This window comes from Podospora pseudopauciseta, chromosome 1 (genome assembly GCF_035222475.1).
Source record: "Podospora pseudopauciseta strain CBS 411.78 chromosome 1, whole genome shotgun sequence".
Taxonomy (NCBI): Eukaryota; Fungi; Ascomycota; class Sordariomycetes; order Sordariales; family Podosporaceae; genus Podospora; species Podospora pseudopauciseta.
Window position 1 is genome coordinate 6,894,736 of NC_085892.1, and position 17,973 is coordinate 6,912,708.

A 17,973-nucleotide genomic window follows, 5' to 3' on the forward strand; every position below is an offset into this window, starting at 1 on the left:
GGAAAGTGTTGGAGCTGGAGACCTGAAAGACCTGGGCTGGGCCAACCTGACAGGCTGACTGGCGAGGTCCATGCTGGGGCGGGCTCGGCGTCCGCCCCCCCCCTCTCCGTTGTGGGACGAGAGGTGGGCAGGCTCTCCAGTTGCTGGCCTCGCCCCGACCAGACGCATGGACGGCACAGTGCGGGTATGCGCTCAGGGCGACACCGAAGCTCTCACCTTCGGTTGGAAGAGACAACCTGAACAGCCGTTTCAGGCACAGCCAGCAAAGCAGCCCAATGCGGATTCGTGTCTTTGTTGACAACATGAGCATTCAACTCCTACAGTTCGCATTTGAGCATTATACAGAGACACGACAGGCGTTGGGCTGGCCAGGGTTGTTCATGGGGCGTTTGGCGCTGGCTTGTGTCGCCTTCTGGTAGGCGGGCAGGCGGGTGGTCGGACAGCAGTTCTCCTCGCGTGCCCGACGCACAGTGCAGGAAACGCACTGTTTTTTTTTTTTGGTTTTGGGAAAGTGGGATTATCCAAACTTGCAGTGTCTCTCTGCCCGCCTTTTCCAACTCATGCTTCCTCCATCATGCACCCAAGGGATATCCAAGCTAACTTGCAAATAACGAAGTCATGTGTTGTTTGTTTCTTGCTTCCCGGCAGTTCTGGGTCAAATACTTTTTGCCTGCTTCTTTGAAAACGATCGATAAACCCGACGCCCTTTCGGAAAATGGAAGCCTTGGAAACTGCAGTTGCTGTCTGTCTGTTGCCTACGCACCTATCAAACGGCCGCCCCAAAGCCTGCGGCGGCGCTATCGACCATCAGCGCCTATTATTAACTCCGTACGAAAACACAGATCCGCGCTCCATTTCGGTGCATCTCGACCTTCCACTTTTCCTGTCAACAACGCTAAGAAAACGGCATCGCTGCAACGGGTCAGCCGAAGTGTATACTACTCACACTGTATCCCGGCTTTTGCGAGCGGTGGGAACGAGGTCATAGGGCGTGAGCAGGGGAGGGGGGGAGGGGCATTCAACTCTCCAAAATCCACGATTGGCTGATATGGGAGGGATCCTGGAAGGCATCCAGAACGCCCCCCTCAAGACCAGCCTCAAGTTTGCCTTTCTCCCGGACATGAATGTTGCCTCTAGATGTTTCTGGACCGCCCACCGCCTCTCCCACGTCGTTTTTCCGATTCAGATCGGCATATCCAGGAGAAACATGTTCAAAAAGTTGTAACTTACAGCCCGCGGCCGTGTCCGCGTGTGCTGATTTATTCAAGGGTGCGCCCTTTTGATGAGGGGAAGCATGGGCTTCCCATGGTGTGTGGCTTTCCCCTCACTCGGGCCGCGACCCACACTTGACAGCATCCCAAAAATGATTCAGATGACCTTTTTCTTTTTCGTTTTCTTTTTTCTTTCTTTTCTTTTCTATTTTGGGTCAGGTAGTGATACACTACGCACGTATTGGTCCTAGTACCGCTCAGCCCGAGAGTCGAAACAAGCGGGCAAAGCTGTTGTTTCTCCACGTTTTTGGTCTGTGTCTGTTGTTTTGCCTGTGCCAGACCTATGCAAGTCATCCATCCCCAGACTTATTCACCCACAGCCAGCCCCCCCCTCCTCCTCCTCCCCCTCCTCCCCTCCTCCCCCTCCTCCCCCTTCTCTTGATTCGGTCACCAACCCAGTAGTTCGACACCGAACACGACGCGATGTATCGAGCCGACTCACTCTGATCGCATCGTTCATCCGCGGCCCTGGGTTGAGGGCTGTGAGAAGACATTGGCGTTCTCTCTCTTCCCCAAAATTAGAAACCGGTTTTGGGGGCCGCCTTGTCTATCTTTCGTACTGAAGCCAAGGGGTGTGCCCGCTATTGCCTTCCACGCTACTGCGTAGAACAACATATATTATTCTTTCGCCACAGAGTGCCCAGGTGAGGAGCGTGTGAGACAGGATGTTGTGTTTGTACGACAGCGAAGAAGGTTTGTGTAGGTACAGAGCCCGTCTCCGATCAACTCCTATCTACATCTACGGTTTTGATGTAATAACAGGTCGGAGATTTACTAACCCGACCTACTCATTCTCAGTCCGATCCGCTAGTAGTTCCGAGATAGCCGGGCTTTGGTGCTGGTGTCACAATGACCATTCGAGATCGGGGATTAGGGAGGGAGTGGGAGGCAGGTTGCACAAAGATACACCCGGTGTTGGGTTGGGCATAGACATCGGAGTTATCGAACATCGGTCCAACCGTGCTCGGAGGAGGCAATGTCTGGTTCTCGACATGGTCAGCTTGTCACGTAACTCGGAGTGAGTTTCGATGTTGAGAAAGGGGAGGTAGGTAGGACGGGAGATGTCATCATGTCTTACTGAATCAGAGTTTGGGTGTTGGGCATGCCAGATCTGGGTTGCTTCATGTCTGTGGCTGAGGCTTCAGGCTATGGTGACATCTTATGGACTGGGCATATTGTGATCCAGAGCTCTTTCTTGCTTTAGTTGAGGCAGATCTGGTGTCGTGGAATGTTCTCGGGCTTCAGTCGACATCTAATCATACTGCCTATAGTCTCATGGGGGTCGGACATCTCATGACTGCTCCTCATTTGACGAGAAGATCTCATGATAGGCACCACTCCGATAGTTATGCACCATGAGTTGCCCTGTGATAGCTCACAAAAACAGCTCACATAAGGCACCGCTGGATTCTCATCATCATTGAACCCCTCCACTCGTATTTCCGTGGTACTCTTCATGATGCTTGATGAGTGGGTGAACAACAATAGTTACTTTCAAATTCATCGAGCTTGGGGCGAAAGTTGGCCTATTCACCCGAGCATTAGACATCAAGGTGGCTAGGTGCTCATAAGCCTACCATGGGTCTACGACCACGTGTATAGGGAGGTAACTGGAGGTCGATGAATGGCCCGGAAAATGAACCTGCTTACAACTTGTACAGTCCATTTCATACCCCGCCGCTAACCTGTCGATATCGCAGTTCAGGGTCCATGGAGTTGTGGATTTGGTTGTGAATTCGGAAGGTGGGGCAGAGTTCACAAGTGGCATGAAAAAAAAGGCAAAAAACCCCTTTATGCAGGCGCGGACAAGGAAGGGGCCGGTAACTGTGGAATTGTGTCGATGATAAGACTTGGCACTTAATCAACACCCCGGACCCAGGGTCCTCGATCCATCACCGTCCGTGCCCGTCCCCCGTGGCCCGGCTGATGTTGCATCTTCAGGGTCCAACCTGCAGCCACCGAGATCTCGATTTGATTAGGTTTGGTTGTTGAGAGCTGGAAGGGAAGGCGAGGAGAAAGAAGGAGGAAAAAGCAAGTGAAAAATAGAAGGGTGGGATGTCTGAGATGGGCACGAACCTGGACTCCTGCAGCTCACCGTTGGGGGTTGCCTCTATTGGCGACCATTGGACTGTCCCGGCCATCGACTTTGCGGGGAAACAGGACCTGCCACGAACTGTTGGAATGGCTCAGGAGAAGGTGAGAAATGACGCATGTGCTGACGAGGGCGGCACCAAAAACAGAGCTGGTAGGGAGATAAACATGATATACACACACTTTGCCATAGCTGTCGTTGGCTGCCTCTGATCCGACCACCACAACCTCTCTCTCGGCTCCGTAGCGCGACGGGAGAAGCAAACACCCGGACGCCGGCAGGACCGCAATTCCAATGACCAGACCGCCGTTGCCGGTCAGTCCACCATCGTGAAGTGAGCTTCCTTGTCGTCCGCTCCACCGCCCAGGCCCGGGGGATATTGGTGAGTGGACCAGGGGACAACCGTTAGGAACGTGGCAGATAGCACGGCGCGGCTGCTGTCCTGTCGTCTCTGCGTAGTGTTTCCTTTTTTGACATGATTTCCTCGTTTTTCGTAGCAAACAAACACTGCCGAGGGGTTGTTCATTTCTCACGAGTTTTTGGTGGCTGATCTGGATGCGACACAAGTGGACAAGCGAAGGGCCAAGGAGAAAAAGGGTTGTTCGCGATTGCTGCCCCCCCCCTCCCCCCCCAGAACGGACCCCAGACGCCGAGACGGAGAGCTTGATGGTTCCATAACTTTTTATTAACGTGACCACCCAAGGAGGAGTCTTCAGGGTCAAAGTCCAACACCTTCCCCCCCTCCCCATCCCCTTTTCATCCCAAACAACCGGACAAAGAGAGAGAGCGAGTTAATATTCTGCTTCTATCGCAGCATTCTTTATTTACTTTGAAGCTGAGTGTAGCATCCTGTAGGCAAACACAGCACCTAGAATCACCACCATCACGTACCTGCGCCATTGTTTGCAGATTCCCAGATTCCCGCCGCACCTACCTGGCCCCAAATCTCCACCTCGACCTGCACGAAGCGATCCACACAGCATTCTCCAGCTTCCCACGGCGCGAAAGCAAGACTGCAGCTTGTTTTGTTTCGCGACATTCTGGTGGAAGCCCCCCCAGAGTATCCAGAAGGCATCCAGAAGGTATCCAGAACCTAGGCTGGAAGCAATCGGTTTCGCACTTTTGACGCTCTGTCGCTCTGTCGCTCCCTTCTCTTGGTTGGACTCTTGTTCGCTTCGGTGTGGCCGCGTGGTGAGCTCTTGGTAACGACGATCCCCGAACTGGAATCCACCAAGACCCATTCCTCCTCCTCCGCGAGCCCCGTCCGCCGCCAGTCATCTTGCCCGCTACCTCTCTGTCCCAACAATTCCAAACCGCGGCCTCTGTTTCCCCCTTGCAGCGTCGCAAAATCATATTCACAGTTCGCGTTCGACCTTCTCTCCGATACGGTACGTACGGTAGTGGCCACTGTTGGTAGCCATCGTGCGCGTGCGTGTCTTGCCGTCTGCTGCTCTTGAGATACCTAACCTGGGCTGCCCTTACGTCAGGGGCTTCAACTTTGCCAGCTGCAGACAGACGCGACATTGCCAACTGGACATCCGCCTACTACCGCACGACAGCCCAAAGGCTTTCACGGCCAGAAGTCAATTTGGTTGCAAAACGACCTGCATCACGTAGTGAATTATTCTTCGCGCCATCTCACCTCCCAACGCAACCAATCCATCATCCCCAGGGCAGTACCAAGTCAAAGTACCCGTCGCCCAGTCGAGCGAGCACAGCGTGTGCAGTCGAATCTCGATCGAAATAGCGTCGAACCAGCCGGTCAGTCTTTTGAGTCTGTCGCTGTTGTGTGATTCTCGGAAAACCTGCTCCGAACCGGCTGCTGCTGCTACGTTAGCACAGAGAGAAGCGACCGAGATCAACTGCTAGGAGCATTGCCTAGGAGCGGTCCCTAGGAGGTGTTCGAAGGGGGAATTGAAACAGAGACGGGCCCGGGGCCCCACGAACAACCGTTGGCCGAACTTGACCTTCTTATCTCTGGCAACAGACACAGACAACTGGTATGACGCTAGCTCCAGCCAAAGGAATGATGAAGTGCCAGACATTTTTGACACGGTGCCACAGGGAAAAAAGAAAGAAAAAAAAAAAGAGAAAAACAAAGCAGCACGAAAACCCGACATCCGCCCAGGCCGCCTCTCGGAAGCCTCTACGGTAACCTTCAATCACACACAGACATCACATCGTGCATCTTGTCCTATCGCATCTTTGCATTCACCGACGCTCGCCTTATTGTGTCCTGCCCATCATGGCCACCGCCCAACCAGATCACGGTGAGTTGAGCGCCTGTCCCCCTGCAACATCCCTTGGAGATGAACACCCCCCCAAACTCAAAACACGCGGCGGTCAAGTGTGACTGGTGCGTGGGTCGAAAACATGGGACAGATTTGCGCGGACGTGTGCCCACTTCCCAGTTTTCGTTGATGTTGGCGTCTGGGCAATTTCTATCGGTTCGCTCTGCCGTCGAGCCTGCTGTGTCATGTTAAGGAGATTGGTGTTTCATCTTCCTCTCACAGTCGTCATTTGCATGCATGGTGCCGCCGTCCCCGATCCACCACCGTTCCTTGCTCGCAACCTGGCCCGCCTGATGATTTACTGACGTGCTGGCCCTGCTCTAGATCAGCAGTCTGATCGGTTGTTCCTCAACCTTCCCTCCAACAACCCTTTCCGCAACCGCGCTGTGTCGCCCGCTCAGCAAAGTCCAACCTCGCCCTTTGACGACCCTCCTCCGCGCCCTACTTCGCGCAACCCTTTTCTGGATCCCGCCATTGCCAACAGGGCCAGCAACCCAAATATCCGATCTGTTTCCGACAACATGTCGTCATACGATAAGCGCCCGTCGCTCACGGCCGAAGAAATATTCGTAGGTTTCTCGTCATTTTCTGAGCGTCGGCCATTGATACAGCGAGATTATGACGGAACCTTGAATTAACGCCGCTTGACTCGCAGGGTTCGTTGACGCTAGAGGAGTCCAACTCTGCACCTGCGAGAGCCGAGGCCCCGAAGCCTCCCATGGGCCGCCGCGGTCCTCTGCCACCGGGACGTGAGAATGTGCCGAGTGCTAGCCGCAATGGCCCAGGGCCCAACCACCGTCCCACTCGATCCCAGGAAGAGGCTATGCGTGCCGGCCGGAAGCAGTCCAACGCCGAACTGTTGATCCCTATCGACACACCCCGCTCCCCTCCGAGACAGCGCCAGGACCAGCGAAGGCCCCGTAGGAATTCCGACTCTTCCATTGTCGGTGCCGATAAGATCATGACCGAGGAAGAGAAGAAGGCCCGGGATCAGAGACGTCGTGAGCGTGAACGTCGGCAGCGCGAGGGTGGTGGCAAGGATAGGAAGCCCGCCAGCCGCAAGCTCGACATCATCGATCAATTAGATGCCACCAGCATCTATGGAACAGGAAGTATGTGGTTCTCGCACTCTTTTGTTTCTGGAGCTTTTGATTCTAATCTTTGGACAGTTTTCCATCACGACGGACCTTTCGATGCCCTCAACCCCCACCGCAACCGCACTGGCAGCCGGCGTGCACCTATGGAAGCCTTCCCTGAAGGCTCGCTCAACAACACCCTCGGTGGTTCTGGTCCTCTGAACGCTCGCCCCGACCATTCGACTTTCTTGGGTGGACACGACGATGAAGCTTTCAGGGAGTGGTCCAAGGGCTCCAAGGATAGAAACGGCGCTCCTCCCACGGCCAGCAAGGGCGAGTTGCCCATGTTTGACCCCCTCAGCCGCGGCAACGTCCTCCATGGCGATGAATCCCTCGGCCTCGGCACGTCGACCTTTTTGGAGGGCGCCCCGGCCGCCCGCACAGCGATCCAGAAACGCGAGGAGGAGCGAGCTCAAGAGGTTATGCAGGAGGGGCTGCAGCGCAAGAAGTCCCTCGCCCATCGTATCCGCAACATCAACCGCCAGCCTCGCGATTTCCAGGCTTCTGGCAGAACCACCAACCCCGAAGGAGCCTACGGGTCTCGCCGATCCCCCTCCGAGAGCGGACCCGCCTCTGCTGGCGCCAACGGGGAGCGCAACCCATTCTTCAACGAGTATGGCCAACCGAGGGGTGAAGAGGGATTCAGCGTGCGCAAGGAGTCCAACGCCGGGCCCAAGTCTCCCGGCAGCCCCAAGGGTGGTTACGGCCTCGAGCGGAGATCGACGACGGACGGCACAGGCGGCGAAGATGGCCCACAACCTAAGAGTGGTGGAATCTTGGGCCGCATGAAGAGTCTGAAGGGCGGACGGCGCCAGCGTCCTGGCCAGGGCAGCTCTGATATGGGCATGCCTCCTGCTCCTGGAACCGCGGTTTAGAGGAACCACTGGTCGATTCGGGGACGACTGCTTCGCATGGGGTCTTTTACGAGGTGTTTTGGGGAGAGGAGAGAGCGTCTATGACGTGCAGTGAGGATGGTGGATGAGACAACAACCAGGAAGAGAAGAGAGAGGAAGTCAAGCCGTGTAATTTTTTTTTGGTGCAAAGGAGACGGACGGGACGGGATCAGGTTGGATGGCTTGTTGTTTTTGATTTCAGTACACGGAGAAAATTCAGGAACAGGCCAGTTTTCTTTCTTTTCTTTGTGGAGAGGCGTCCTAGCTCCCTGCGCGTGTGGGATGTGTGGTGAACGTTGTACATAGAGCCCATTGTTGCTTTGGTGATGACTTTTCTTGTTTCGTCGCTCTTGTTGCTGGGGTTCCTAGGAAGGGTTGAGAGTTTACTCGGTTACTGTTGTTCAGGATGAAGTCTGACATTCACGGAAAAACCACTGGCAAAAGGAGAGGGGGACTGCGCTGGTGGTGTTGGGACAGTTGGTTTGTGTAAGAGGTAGTAGTGTTGTTGATAATCTTGAATTGAGTAGGCAGTATTGATTTTGATTTTGCGGTCGAGCCAAGGGGTTGTGATTATGGTGCTTTGCTTGGTGGGTAGTTGGTGGGTTAGTGGGTAAGGGGCTGACGATGGGGCAGATCAAAGGGGCTAATGTAAGGAACGGGTGGGCAGGCTGTCAGATCAGGGTTTTGTGGGTGAAGCAGTGTTTGGATTAGGGGTTGGGGTGAAACGGTTATGGAGATGGGGATCTTGAAGGGAAGACTGTCTTTTTCTATGAGGAATAGATCTAGTCAGATATAGTTATGGTGACTTTTCAGAGTCTGGGTCAGAGGAATGGGGACGGTGTTGGTGTTGAGGGCGGTGGATAAGTTTTATGCAGCAGTTATGCATGTCACTGGCCAAGCACGAGTTGCTTTCTGATGTCCTGAGCAAAGGTTGGGAGGCGCATTTACATGTCCAAGGTCAGGGGGCAGTGGAGTTTTCAGGTACCCCATACTCACCATCAGGTATCTTGACATCGTAAATGCGATTTTCAATCGAACAATTGGCGGAGGACTCTTTTGCTCCCTGTGTAAGTTGGGCGTTGGTGAAGCTTCTTCTTTTTGACCTGAGCAAGCTCACTCAACCACATCTCAATCCGTTCAGATTCGCTACACCACACAGTCACTACACCAAAAAGTGGTATTTTCAAAACTTGACTCGAATCTGACTTGGACTTTTGATCGGAAATATAGCTTTTAACTGATTTACCTTTGGCAACAACACCTGCAATTCAATGGACACAACAACCCAACCCCCACCTCCACTTCCCACGACAACTACTACAACAACAACAACAACAACAACAGCAACACCAACAACAGCAACAACAACAACAGCAACAGCAACAGCAACAGCAACAGCAACAGCACCAGCAACAACTACAACAACGCAATTCGACTCCTTAATCCCTCCACCCAAAACCGCACTCTCCTTATTGTCTCGATCGATCCAAACACAGCAAACCAAACCAAGATATCCCACCGGCTGTGCAGAGTTTGATCAAAATGTCTTGTTGGGCGGGCTGGATGGTGGTTCGGTGGTGGGGATAAGTTCGGAGGATGACGACTTCTCTCTTGCTGTATGCTCCCTCTTTCACTTGTGATCTCTTTTTTTTTTTTTTTTTTTTTTTTTTTTTTTTTTTTTTTTTTTTTTTTTTTTTTTTTTTTTTCCTCTTCCCGCTCCAACCGCTGGTTTGTAGTTCTCCTAACCTGAATAATTGCAGCTCGCATTACAAACCATCGCCGTCGCCCTCACACAAGCGGCCCACGAGAGAACGGCCTTGATAGTGACCACCCTGCCAGTCCAAAGCCTGCTCCCGAAGCTGCGACAAGTGCTGGCAGAGCAGCTCTCAAGAACTGGCGGGGCCGTCGACCTCGGCTCCAAAGTCAAAGAGCGTCTCTCCCTCGTATCCATCTCCCGCATCTTTGACCTCCACGGTCTGGTCGAAGTCCTCGGCGAACTTTCTCTTCGCCAAGGCGGCGGGGGGGGAACGCCTGATGCCGTCCTGGTCATGGGCACGGCAGCCCTGATCAGCAGCCTTTTCACCTCCAAGTCGACCGATAAAGCTGCCGCTCATGGGTTCGTGGCCAATCTCGCTGTCCAGCTGGGCAGGGTTGCGAGGGGAGGACCGCTGGTGATACTGCTCAACTCTGCTACCGCGTTGCACAACGACGGCGTGCCCCTACCCCCGGCAGCCGAGACCGGCGGGGGGGAGAGGAAGCTGGAGGTCGGGGGGCTGACGTCTATCTTTTGGACGGGGGGAGCAGGACAGCAACACGGGAGGAAGAGTGACAGCAGGCCGGCGTGGGGACAGGTTTTTGGGAGGTTGGTGGGGCTGCATTTGTTCTGTACGAGGCGTGATGTTGGGTGGGTGGTCGAGGTGCTGGAAGACGAGGTTGGGGTTTTTGAAAGAGAGGCAGATGAAAAGGGGGAGGGCGAGGTCTGGACGAGGAGGAACAGGGAGCAGAGGTGGGGGGTTTTGGAGGGGGCCGACGGGGGGGTGGTGGTTGATGTTGTGATTTGAGGTGTAACTACCTTGTGGCGTTTATTTTTGATACAGAAGCTGTGGTCAGAATACCGCAGCTAGAACGGTGTTGGGTACAATCTTGCTATACACGTCATGAAATCAAAAGTATCCTGCCGCTCGAGCGAGTGTCCTGTTTTACCACAAGCGGGAGTGGTCTTCATCCCCAAACCTCCTCGCATATCCCAAAATCCCGACCCAGATCCAACTGCAATCCTTCTCTACAAATCCCCGGCCTCGTCTCTGTCCACATACCTCTCCAGCCTAGCCTTCAGCTCCTCAACCTCAATATCCTTGCCGTCATCCTCCCCAGCATGTCCGTGATGCCCATGAGGCGGAATCAAAACCTTCCCCACCACTTGCACAACACCATCGCTGGCAATCCCGTCCGGGAAGATCACCTTGGTGAACCCATTCAGCACAATACTGACCCACCCCTTCCACCTCTTGACGTCAACCGCGATTGCCTTGTCGTCCAGCAGCGTCTCCAGATCCACATGCCAATACTTTCCGCCCTCTGCATCTTCCACAGCAGCCTTCTCGTCCTTGTGACTATTGTAAAAGGCATCGCTGTAGAGGGTCTGGTCGACGACAAAGTGGTACTTGAGCAGTGCCTCGAGGTACTTCAACCCGTGGTGGGAGAACAAGAAGGCGTTGGCGCGGGGGCCGAGACGTCGCCAGGCCGAGTTGGTTGGTGCGAAAAGGGTGCCGCCTTTGTGGTCTGGGACGGAGAGTTCGGTCTTTTCCAGACCGAGGGAGAAGGTGCTGAAGGTGTTGGGCAGCAGGGAGATGATCTTCGCCTGGGAAGGGGGTGGGATGAGGATGTGGTCAATGGCGTGGATGATGCCGTTTTTGGCGAGGATGTTGCCGTAGACGATTTTGGAGATGACGTTGACCCTGATGGAGAACAGCAGCCCGGTTGAGATCCTCAGCCGCTGGGGGCGGGAGCCGAGGGTGTCGAGCGAGAGATTGGAGGGGAGGGTGTGCTTGTGGTAAAGATCGACCTTGGTGTGCAGGCCGGGGGCGATGTGGTATTTCAACAGGGCCAGAACGAACTCCTTGGGGGGAGGCTTGTCGCCGTGGTGGGGGATGCGCTCAAAGGCTTTGTCGGTAGGGACGAAAAGGGTCTTGTTGTGGGAGCTGGAGTCGAGGAGGTCCTTGATGTCGGAGAAGTCCTCGTTGTCAAGGAGGGAGGCGAACTTGGTGGTGTACTTGTTGGATTTTATCAACTCGTAGATGGTCTTGGTCTTGTCGCCGCGGTGGGGCTTACGCTCGTGAAGAGGCAGAGGGGGTAAGTTGCTGTCACTGTTGAAGCCGTCGAAGCCGTCGAAGGAGTAGCCGTCGAATTCGCTGGTGGCCTTTTCGATGCCTTTCTCGATCTTGGTAAAGATCTTGGCCGAGCGGGAGACGGTGGAATCCCACCAGGTTTGTACCAACTCTGGAGAGACGGCCGGTTGTTGCTCGTCAAGCTTAATTGCCTGATCAGGGGCAACCAGAGCGGCTGCGGTAGCCGCAAAGAGAACGGTTAGATGCTTCATGGTCACCAAGCCCCAGAGCGAGACTATTCCGGATCAGTTTTCAAAGACGAGAACTAGATCTCAAGGGAAACTAGGCTCCCCAACTCAGGTTTCCTTCCCCGGTTCCTTCTCAGGCTTGTTATACCTGATGGTGGGACGCGCGGACATACAGGCATCCCATCTCCCCGCCCCATAACCCCCAATAACGGCGTCATCTGTCGATTCGGATCAACTGATTGGCTGCCCACCCCGCAGTTTGAATCGAGCCCGTTTCGATCCGTCCTCATCGGGATGCTTTGTCCAAGCCTCCTCGATCGTTAGACCCAAAGCTTGTAAAGGTCCATCTCATGTTCCGCGTACTGCTTATTTGTATGGCGAACTGTTGGGCAACTGCGTCATTGTCTTGTCACCGAACCTGCTCTCATTCCGCCAACGGAACAGCGGACAGCACTGAGCCATCCATCATTGACTTACTTGAGAGTGTTCACCTTGACTGCCAGCTTTCGAGGTCGGGCATTCCGTATGCCCCGAGATCCGATTTCTGCATGTCTGTGGTCGTCCATGTCAACCTGTTTGCGTCGGCGGAAGGGAGCCGTTGGTCTTGGATGCCTGTCTATCATTTATGGAGCGTGGGATTGCTCTCCATGTGTGATCGAGCTCTTCCCCGCATAAGAGGGCTGAGCTTCCATCTTGAAATGTAACGACACAGCAAAAAGCTTCAATGCCCACATGTGCATCTTTTGCTATGCCAGGCATATACCGTGCTATCACACAGCCGGAGACGCCGGTCTCGCACGTAGGACAGCATGTGTGTCAAGAGATGGCATTACTGATACCTGCCACTCATGATCAGCCAAAGTATTCTTAGAGATATGTTGAGAAGCCACAACTGTGACAATGCAAGGTCACAAAGATACCCAGTTGCCGAGGGTGGATCGAAAGCTAGCACAGCCTCCGGAGCTGCCAACATCTACGCTTGTTTCAGGTCGGCGCTTGGTACCAGACTGCCGGGTTCTATCATTTGTGTTGATGACTTCAAGTCCCTTGAGGCATCGCTCTCGAAAGAAGAAAAGCTTGGCCTGCTCGTTGTCCACCATGGCTGATGCTCGGCACGGTGGCGGGGAGGATTGGGGAGAGGGAGCCGGGGGAGGGAGGCCACCGGTTTGTCCAGTCAGAATGCTGGAAACCGGCATCTCTCACCTGCCACAGCATCCCAAGTCGACGTCCCATCCACCAGTCCCAGAAGGGGTAGGGGTCTCGCTCGCTAACGAGGTCGCTGTTCGTGAGGCTGAAGCGATTAATCTTAAGGCCCCAAACTGCTGGAGAGCGCGCTGGGCATTTCCACAGTGACCCGGTGTGATTTCCGCCTCTTCCATCTGTTCATCCCATTCTGCTCACTTATCGACAGGTCTTCTCACCTCAACTCATCCATCATCGCATCTCTCTCAATCTCAATCTCAACATGGCCGTTCTCATGAGTTCTGCTGCCTGACGTTAGCCCAGCCCCCCGACACCCATTGGATCCCTCTTTTTTCTCTCTCACTTCTCGCCGAGGAATCTTTTCTGTTGCAAGGAAGCGTGCTCGGGCTGGTCTTTCATGGTTTTGTCGGGTGCTCCGTGGTGCTAGCACAGCCTCGCCCATTGTGGGACACAACGCACCGTGGCTTGGAAACTCCCTTTCAACGACACGTCGAATTGATTTCTTACCCAGCGACGGCCTCTTTTTCCCTCACCGGCATTTTGCGCATCCGTAAACCAGCGATTGACCGCTCACCGTCTCTGCATCATGCCGGTTTTTGCGGAGCGTTCGGTGCTCGCCGCCAGGTCGACATCGCCGCTCTCTGCCGGCGCCATTGCGGGGGCAGTGGTAGGATCAGTGGTGGGAGTCCTCATTATCCTGCTCTGCATCTTTCCCTTTGCAAGACGGCGATGGATCAACCGTCATGATGAAAACACCCTGGCAGAGATGGGGCAGAGTCCCGGAGGCCCCAACTTCACTCATCCTGATGACGATTCTACAAAAAAGTATTCAAAGGATCATCTAGTTCCTGGCTCCGATAGTCAAGCTGGCACCGCTCACGAACAACCCGCACACGGCATACCAGATAGCAACGGCCAGAATACATCACCAACAAAGACCAGCTTGGATCAGCTTCCCTCTCAGCCAGCCCTCCCGCAAGGCGTTTCTCTTGACCAAGGTCTCCCCTCGCCCATCTCGCCATCTGCTTCGCCGTCACCCCGGTCCGAGTCCTTCCCCGGCCAGGCCCAAACTGGAGGCCAGGCAGTATCTTCACCGGCAGCCGGTCCGATCCGGTCACCAACGAGTGCCTCGTCAAAGTCACGTTCCGCTTCAAAAGGCACCACCGGCAAGGACAGCACACGCCAGTTGAACTTTGACTCTTCGTTCGCTTCGCCAAGTCGTCAGGGCACTTTTAGCAACATCGTCGAGGAACCCGAGTCTTTTGAGCCCCCTTCGCAACGCTCCACTTTCCGAGAGAAACTCACTAGTATCTTCCGGACTTCATCTGGTGAGGGACGTCGGGACAGCAAGCGATCTACCGGCACCCGCTCGTCTTCTGTTCTCACAGGCGATATTCTTGCCTACCAGGAGCCGATACCAGGACAAGCCATCGGCCAACCTATTATCGAGGAGCACCATCCCGACCCGAGTGGTCTCAACTGGGGCTATTATAACGACCCGACTCTCCCACCAGGTAGTGACGCCCTTCCCCAAGGAACGGACCTTTCCCAGTTCAGCGAACCAGTTATTTACACGGAACCAGGAACCTTTACTACCATCCCCAACCCCGCAGACTTGACCTTTGTGCCGCCAGCGACTTACGCTTCAGCCTCGGTCTTGCCTAGCCCAGTGTCGCCAAGTCAACATCCATTCCCTGGACTTGGACTCGACATCACTTCACCTGGCGGTGACCAGACTGTCACGCCTATCAACCCACTGCATAGTTTCAGCCAGCGGAATAGAGTTCCAGGGCCACTCCAGCGTGTCGATAGTCTGCCTCCACCCACCATCGTGTCGGATATCCCGAGTCCCCCATTCAGCTATACTGCCGGCCCCAGCGGCAACCCTATGGACTTTATGAACCCCACGAATCAGGTCGAGAGCGCTTGGATGGTCGAACAGGAGATTCTCAAGGCCGAGAACTCGCCATCACCCCCAGCCCCTTCACCGCCCACTGACACCTTCCCACCAACAATGGCCCAGGAGCCTCAGCTGCAGTATATCGACCAAAACCACCAGGTCCAGTACATCAACGGAGCTGGCCTGTCACCAGAACCAGAGTATAACTTTGGCCAGCAAAGTCTTGGCCAGCAAAGCCTTGGCCAGCAGAACCTTGGCCAGCAGGACCTTGGCCAGCAAAATATTGGCCAACAGAACCTCAACATGAACCAGCAAAGCTTTGGTGAACAAAGCTATCAGTCCCCACCATATCAGCCTTCATACCAGCAGACGCCAGAGATGGGATTGGTGCAAGATTTTGGCGTTCCATTAGGTTACTACGACGGTAACGGCACCGTGATTCAAGATTACTCGACGCCACCACCGTCAGGTCCATCACTTCCCTCGACCGTCCAAAACACCCCTGACACACGCCTCACTGCGTACACGGCATCCCCATCACCGCCATCCGAACTCGACCCCCACAATGGAATGTACCTCAGCGTCTCTCCCATCCCATCACCAGGCCAGTCCCCACATCCATCATCGACCCTTTCTCCAGGGCTCTCGGCCCCGTCACCAGCCACACCGGCGGGGTTATCACCTGGGGGGCAAGAGAAGGCCTTTGCCTGCAACAAGTGTGATCGCATCTTTGATCAGATCCACAAGCTCAAGTATGTTCCCAACTCATCCCCTCCTGCAGGCCCGTGTTCTAACACATACACCAGTCACCACAAACGCTACCACGACCGACCGCATGAGTGCCCACACGCAGGCTGCACCATGAGATTCGGCACCAAGACCCATCTAGACAGGCACATCAACGACAAGCACTTCAAAACCCGCAAGTTCTACTGCACCGTCCACGACTGCCCTTACTCGAAGCAAGGGGGCAAGTCATTCCCACGCAAGGACAACTGGAGGAGACACATGGTCAACAAGCACCAGCTTACACCAACAACGGATCCCGAGCCGGAGTTTATCGATGAGATGATGGTGGGTGTATAATCAACACTGAAGAAAAAGGGGGGAGGGGGTGGCCGGAATTTATGGCGAGGAGTGCGGAACATTCCTCGCCAAGGAAACGTTCGTTTATACCCAACATGGAGGAACAAAATCCAGGAGATACTGGTTTAAAAGCAGGTCATCTATGTTTTTCCGGAATGGTGGAATTTTTTTCGGGCGATATCAAGCGGGCATTGAAAGCGTTTCAAGATTTTTCTCTCTCTCTCTCTCTCGGGATATGGAAGACAGGACATAGCATTTCTCTTGCTTTGTTTTTGTACATGTATTTTCGATTTTCTTTTGAGATCAGCGAAAAAGTCATGGAAGGGCTCCTGGCTTGATTTTTATTTTTTTATTTTTTATTTTTTTTTAGTTCGTAACCCTAGATTTAATAGGGGTAACGACTTTGAAATGGAAACGCGCTATACGCGCGGCATTACTTCCGCTTTTTGACGAGTGTTGATGACCTTTTCTGTCTCGTGTGCGTTACTGATGTGACATGTCTGCACCTGCTCAGCCATCCATCCAAGCTTTATTTTCGAGTCGTTTGATCTCTTGGAGATCGAACATTACTTTGGTCGTATTGGTATCATCATCTCACACATCTCTCCTCTCAAACTTATCCCCCTCACTTCATCCCCTTGGCCAACCTCCTCACCAACTTCCTCTGCGCCTCCACCCCCAACCCCCCCTCATCCGTCTCCCTCAACGCCCTCCCGACCACCACAATAGCCTTCACATCCTCTCCCCCAACCCAAACCTTTCCATTCCTCCCCACCGCAATCTCAAACACCAACCCCTCCCCCCCTAGCAGCTCCAGCACTTCCACCTTTCCCTCCTCCTTGCTCTTCGCCATGAGCAACCGTCTGGCAAACTGCAACGAAACATCAAACACCATCCCCCCTTTCAGCTCCCCCAGGCCGTCCGACTTCCCCGTGGACTGGGAGACACACTCGATCTCGGGATCCATGTGCTTGTTTGCCAAGACCACGCGGGCGTAGACGAGGGCTCCCGGGGCGAGCTGAGGCCGGGTCTTCTTGGTGGCCGACTCGAAGGAGAGGTGGGGGAGGGTCGCGGGGGGGGTGTAGGGGGATATGGAGGTGAAGTAGAGGTCTGGGCCGGAGCGGAGGATTTGAGCTATTATTAGGTCGCCTGGGGTTGGGATGTACTATGGATGGGTTAGTGGGAGTTGTGAATGGGGGAGGCGGGAAGGGGGAAGGCGGGGGGGGACATACCCGGTTGTTGTTGTATTCCACCCACATGGAGTTCTTTTGGTGGTTGGTGATCAGCTGGCCGGCGACGACGGGGACGATGTCGCTTGGGGGGACATGGCGGAGGCCGGGGCCGAGGCGGAGCGGTTTGGAGGTGGAGGAGGGGATGAGATCTGGGGAGATGGGGTCGCCGGGGAGGACTAGGGGACGTTCGGTGGTTGTCATGGTGGGCGCGCGATTGTGAATTTGTGGGTTGTGGTTGTGATTTGGGAGAGATGGCAAGTTTCTCCGATTATTGGGGCTAGAATTGGTGTTGTCGTGGCGGCGATAGGGGTATCAAAAAGAGATGGCGGTTTGGGATGTGGGTGTTTGCTTTGGTCTGGTCTGGGGAAATTTCCAGTTCAGCCTTGCGATGCGCATATCGATTGCGCTTCAGGTGCAGCCTTGGTGGGGCTGTTCGGTCGTTGATCTTGGGTGGGCAAGTTGCGTCAACGGGGCGGGTCACGGCAACGGGCAGGGTTAGGTGTAGAGTTGATTGGCCGCCTGGTATATTTGGCTACAAGACGAGACAGTGAATCAAAAAGAATCTGAAGAAGCCTGTCGTTCAAGGCCGCAGAGGTGGTGAAGTCTATTCGACCTTGGGTCTGTAAAGCTTCTGGACTTGTGGTTGGGCTGACCTGGGTGGAGTCCAAGCAAGGTTGCTAGTACAGCAGTGATCAACGACCATGGCAGCAGTGAACAAGAAAACTCTCTTGCTATGACTACGAGGGTCCTCTGCCTGAGCCTTGTCTTGCTCAGACAAACCATGACCCGGCTTG

At 54.5% G+C, this 17,973-nt stretch overlaps 5 protein-coding genes across 5 annotated transcripts; 3 read left to right on the top strand and 2 right to left on the bottom strand.

Annotated features, from left to right (window-relative positions):
• Positions 1-5,107: 5,107 nt before the first annotated feature.
• Positions 5,108-8,336, top strand: QC763_118860 (uncharacterized protein). Its single transcript, XM_062908474.1, is given in 5 exon segments — positions 5,108-5,245; positions 5,259-5,633; positions 5,979-6,223; positions 6,310-6,766; positions 6,824-8,336. 4 exon segments carry the CDS (start codon positions 5,609-5,611, stop codon positions 7,663-7,665), a joined length of 1,569 nt encoding a protein of 522 aa, XP_062771579.1. The 5' UTR covers positions 5,108-5,245; positions 5,259-5,608; the 3' UTR covers positions 7,666-8,336.
• A 618-nt stretch (positions 8,337-8,954) lies between these two features.
• QC763_118865 (uncharacterized protein) lies at positions 8,955-10,244 on the top strand (the record flags this gene model as incomplete). The annotated part of the gene is made up of 3 exons (XM_062908475.1): positions 8,955-9,024; positions 9,076-9,299; positions 9,444-10,244. 3 exons carry the CDS (start codon positions 8,955-8,957, stop codon positions 10,242-10,244), a joined length of 1,095 nt encoding a protein of 364 aa, XP_062771580.1.
• A 221-nt stretch (positions 10,245-10,465) lies between these two features.
• Positions 10,466-11,782, bottom strand: QC763_118870 (uncharacterized protein; the record flags this gene model as incomplete). The annotated part of the gene is made up of 1 exon (XM_062908476.1): positions 10,466-11,782. One exon carries the CDS (start codon positions 11,780-11,782, stop codon positions 10,466-10,468), a length of 1,317 nt encoding a protein of 438 aa, XP_062771581.1.
• A 1,012-nt stretch (positions 11,783-12,794) lies between these two features.
• Positions 12,795-16,410, top strand: QC763_118880 (uncharacterized protein). Its single transcript, XM_062908477.1, has 2 exons — positions 12,795-15,613; positions 15,668-16,410. The coding sequence occupies exons 1-2, from the start codon at positions 13,548-13,550 to the stop codon at positions 15,945-15,947; spliced, it is 2,346 nt and encodes a 781-aa protein (XP_062771582.1). The 5' UTR covers positions 12,795-13,547; the 3' UTR covers positions 15,948-16,410.
• On the bottom strand, positions 16,156-17,880 carry RRP40 (exosome non-catalytic core subunit rrp40). The gene is made up of 2 exons (XM_062908478.1): positions 17,180-17,880; positions 16,156-17,112 (listed from the first exon to the last, which is right to left on the bottom strand). The coding sequence occupies exons 1-2, from the start codon at positions 17,378-17,380 to the stop codon at positions 16,573-16,575; spliced, it is 741 nt and encodes a 246-aa protein (XP_062771583.1). The 5' UTR covers positions 17,381-17,880; the 3' UTR covers positions 16,156-16,572.
• Positions 17,881-17,973: the final 93 nt, after the last annotated feature.

Excerpts from the sequence above, each read along its gene's own strand:
- RRP40 (XM_062908478.1), bottom strand. The coding sequence starts at position 17,380 with ATGACAACCACCGAACGTCCCCTAGTCCTCCCCGGCGACCCCATCTCC. Across the intron at positions 17,113-17,179 it reads TGGAATACAACAACAACCGG|TACATCCCAACCCCAGGCGA; the intron begins GTATGTCCCCCC and ends ACCCATCCATAG.
- QC763_118880 (XM_062908477.1), top strand. The coding sequence starts at position 13,548 with ATGCCGGTTTTTGCGGAGCGTTCGGTGCTCGCCGCCAGGTCGACATCG. Across the intron at positions 15,614-15,667 it reads GATCAGATCCACAAGCTCAA|TCACCACAAACGCTACCACG; the intron begins GTATGTTCCCAA and ends CACATACACCAG.
- QC763_118860 (XM_062908474.1), top strand. The coding sequence starts at position 5,609 with ATGGCCACCGCCCAACCAGATCACG. Across the intron at positions 5,634-5,978 it reads CACCGCCCAACCAGATCACG|ATCAGCAGTCTGATCGGTTG; the intron begins GTGAGTTGAGCG and ends GCCCTGCTCTAG. Across the intron at positions 6,767-6,823 it reads CAGCATCTATGGAACAGGAA|TTTTCCATCACGACGGACCT; the intron begins GTATGTGGTTCT and ends ATCTTTGGACAG.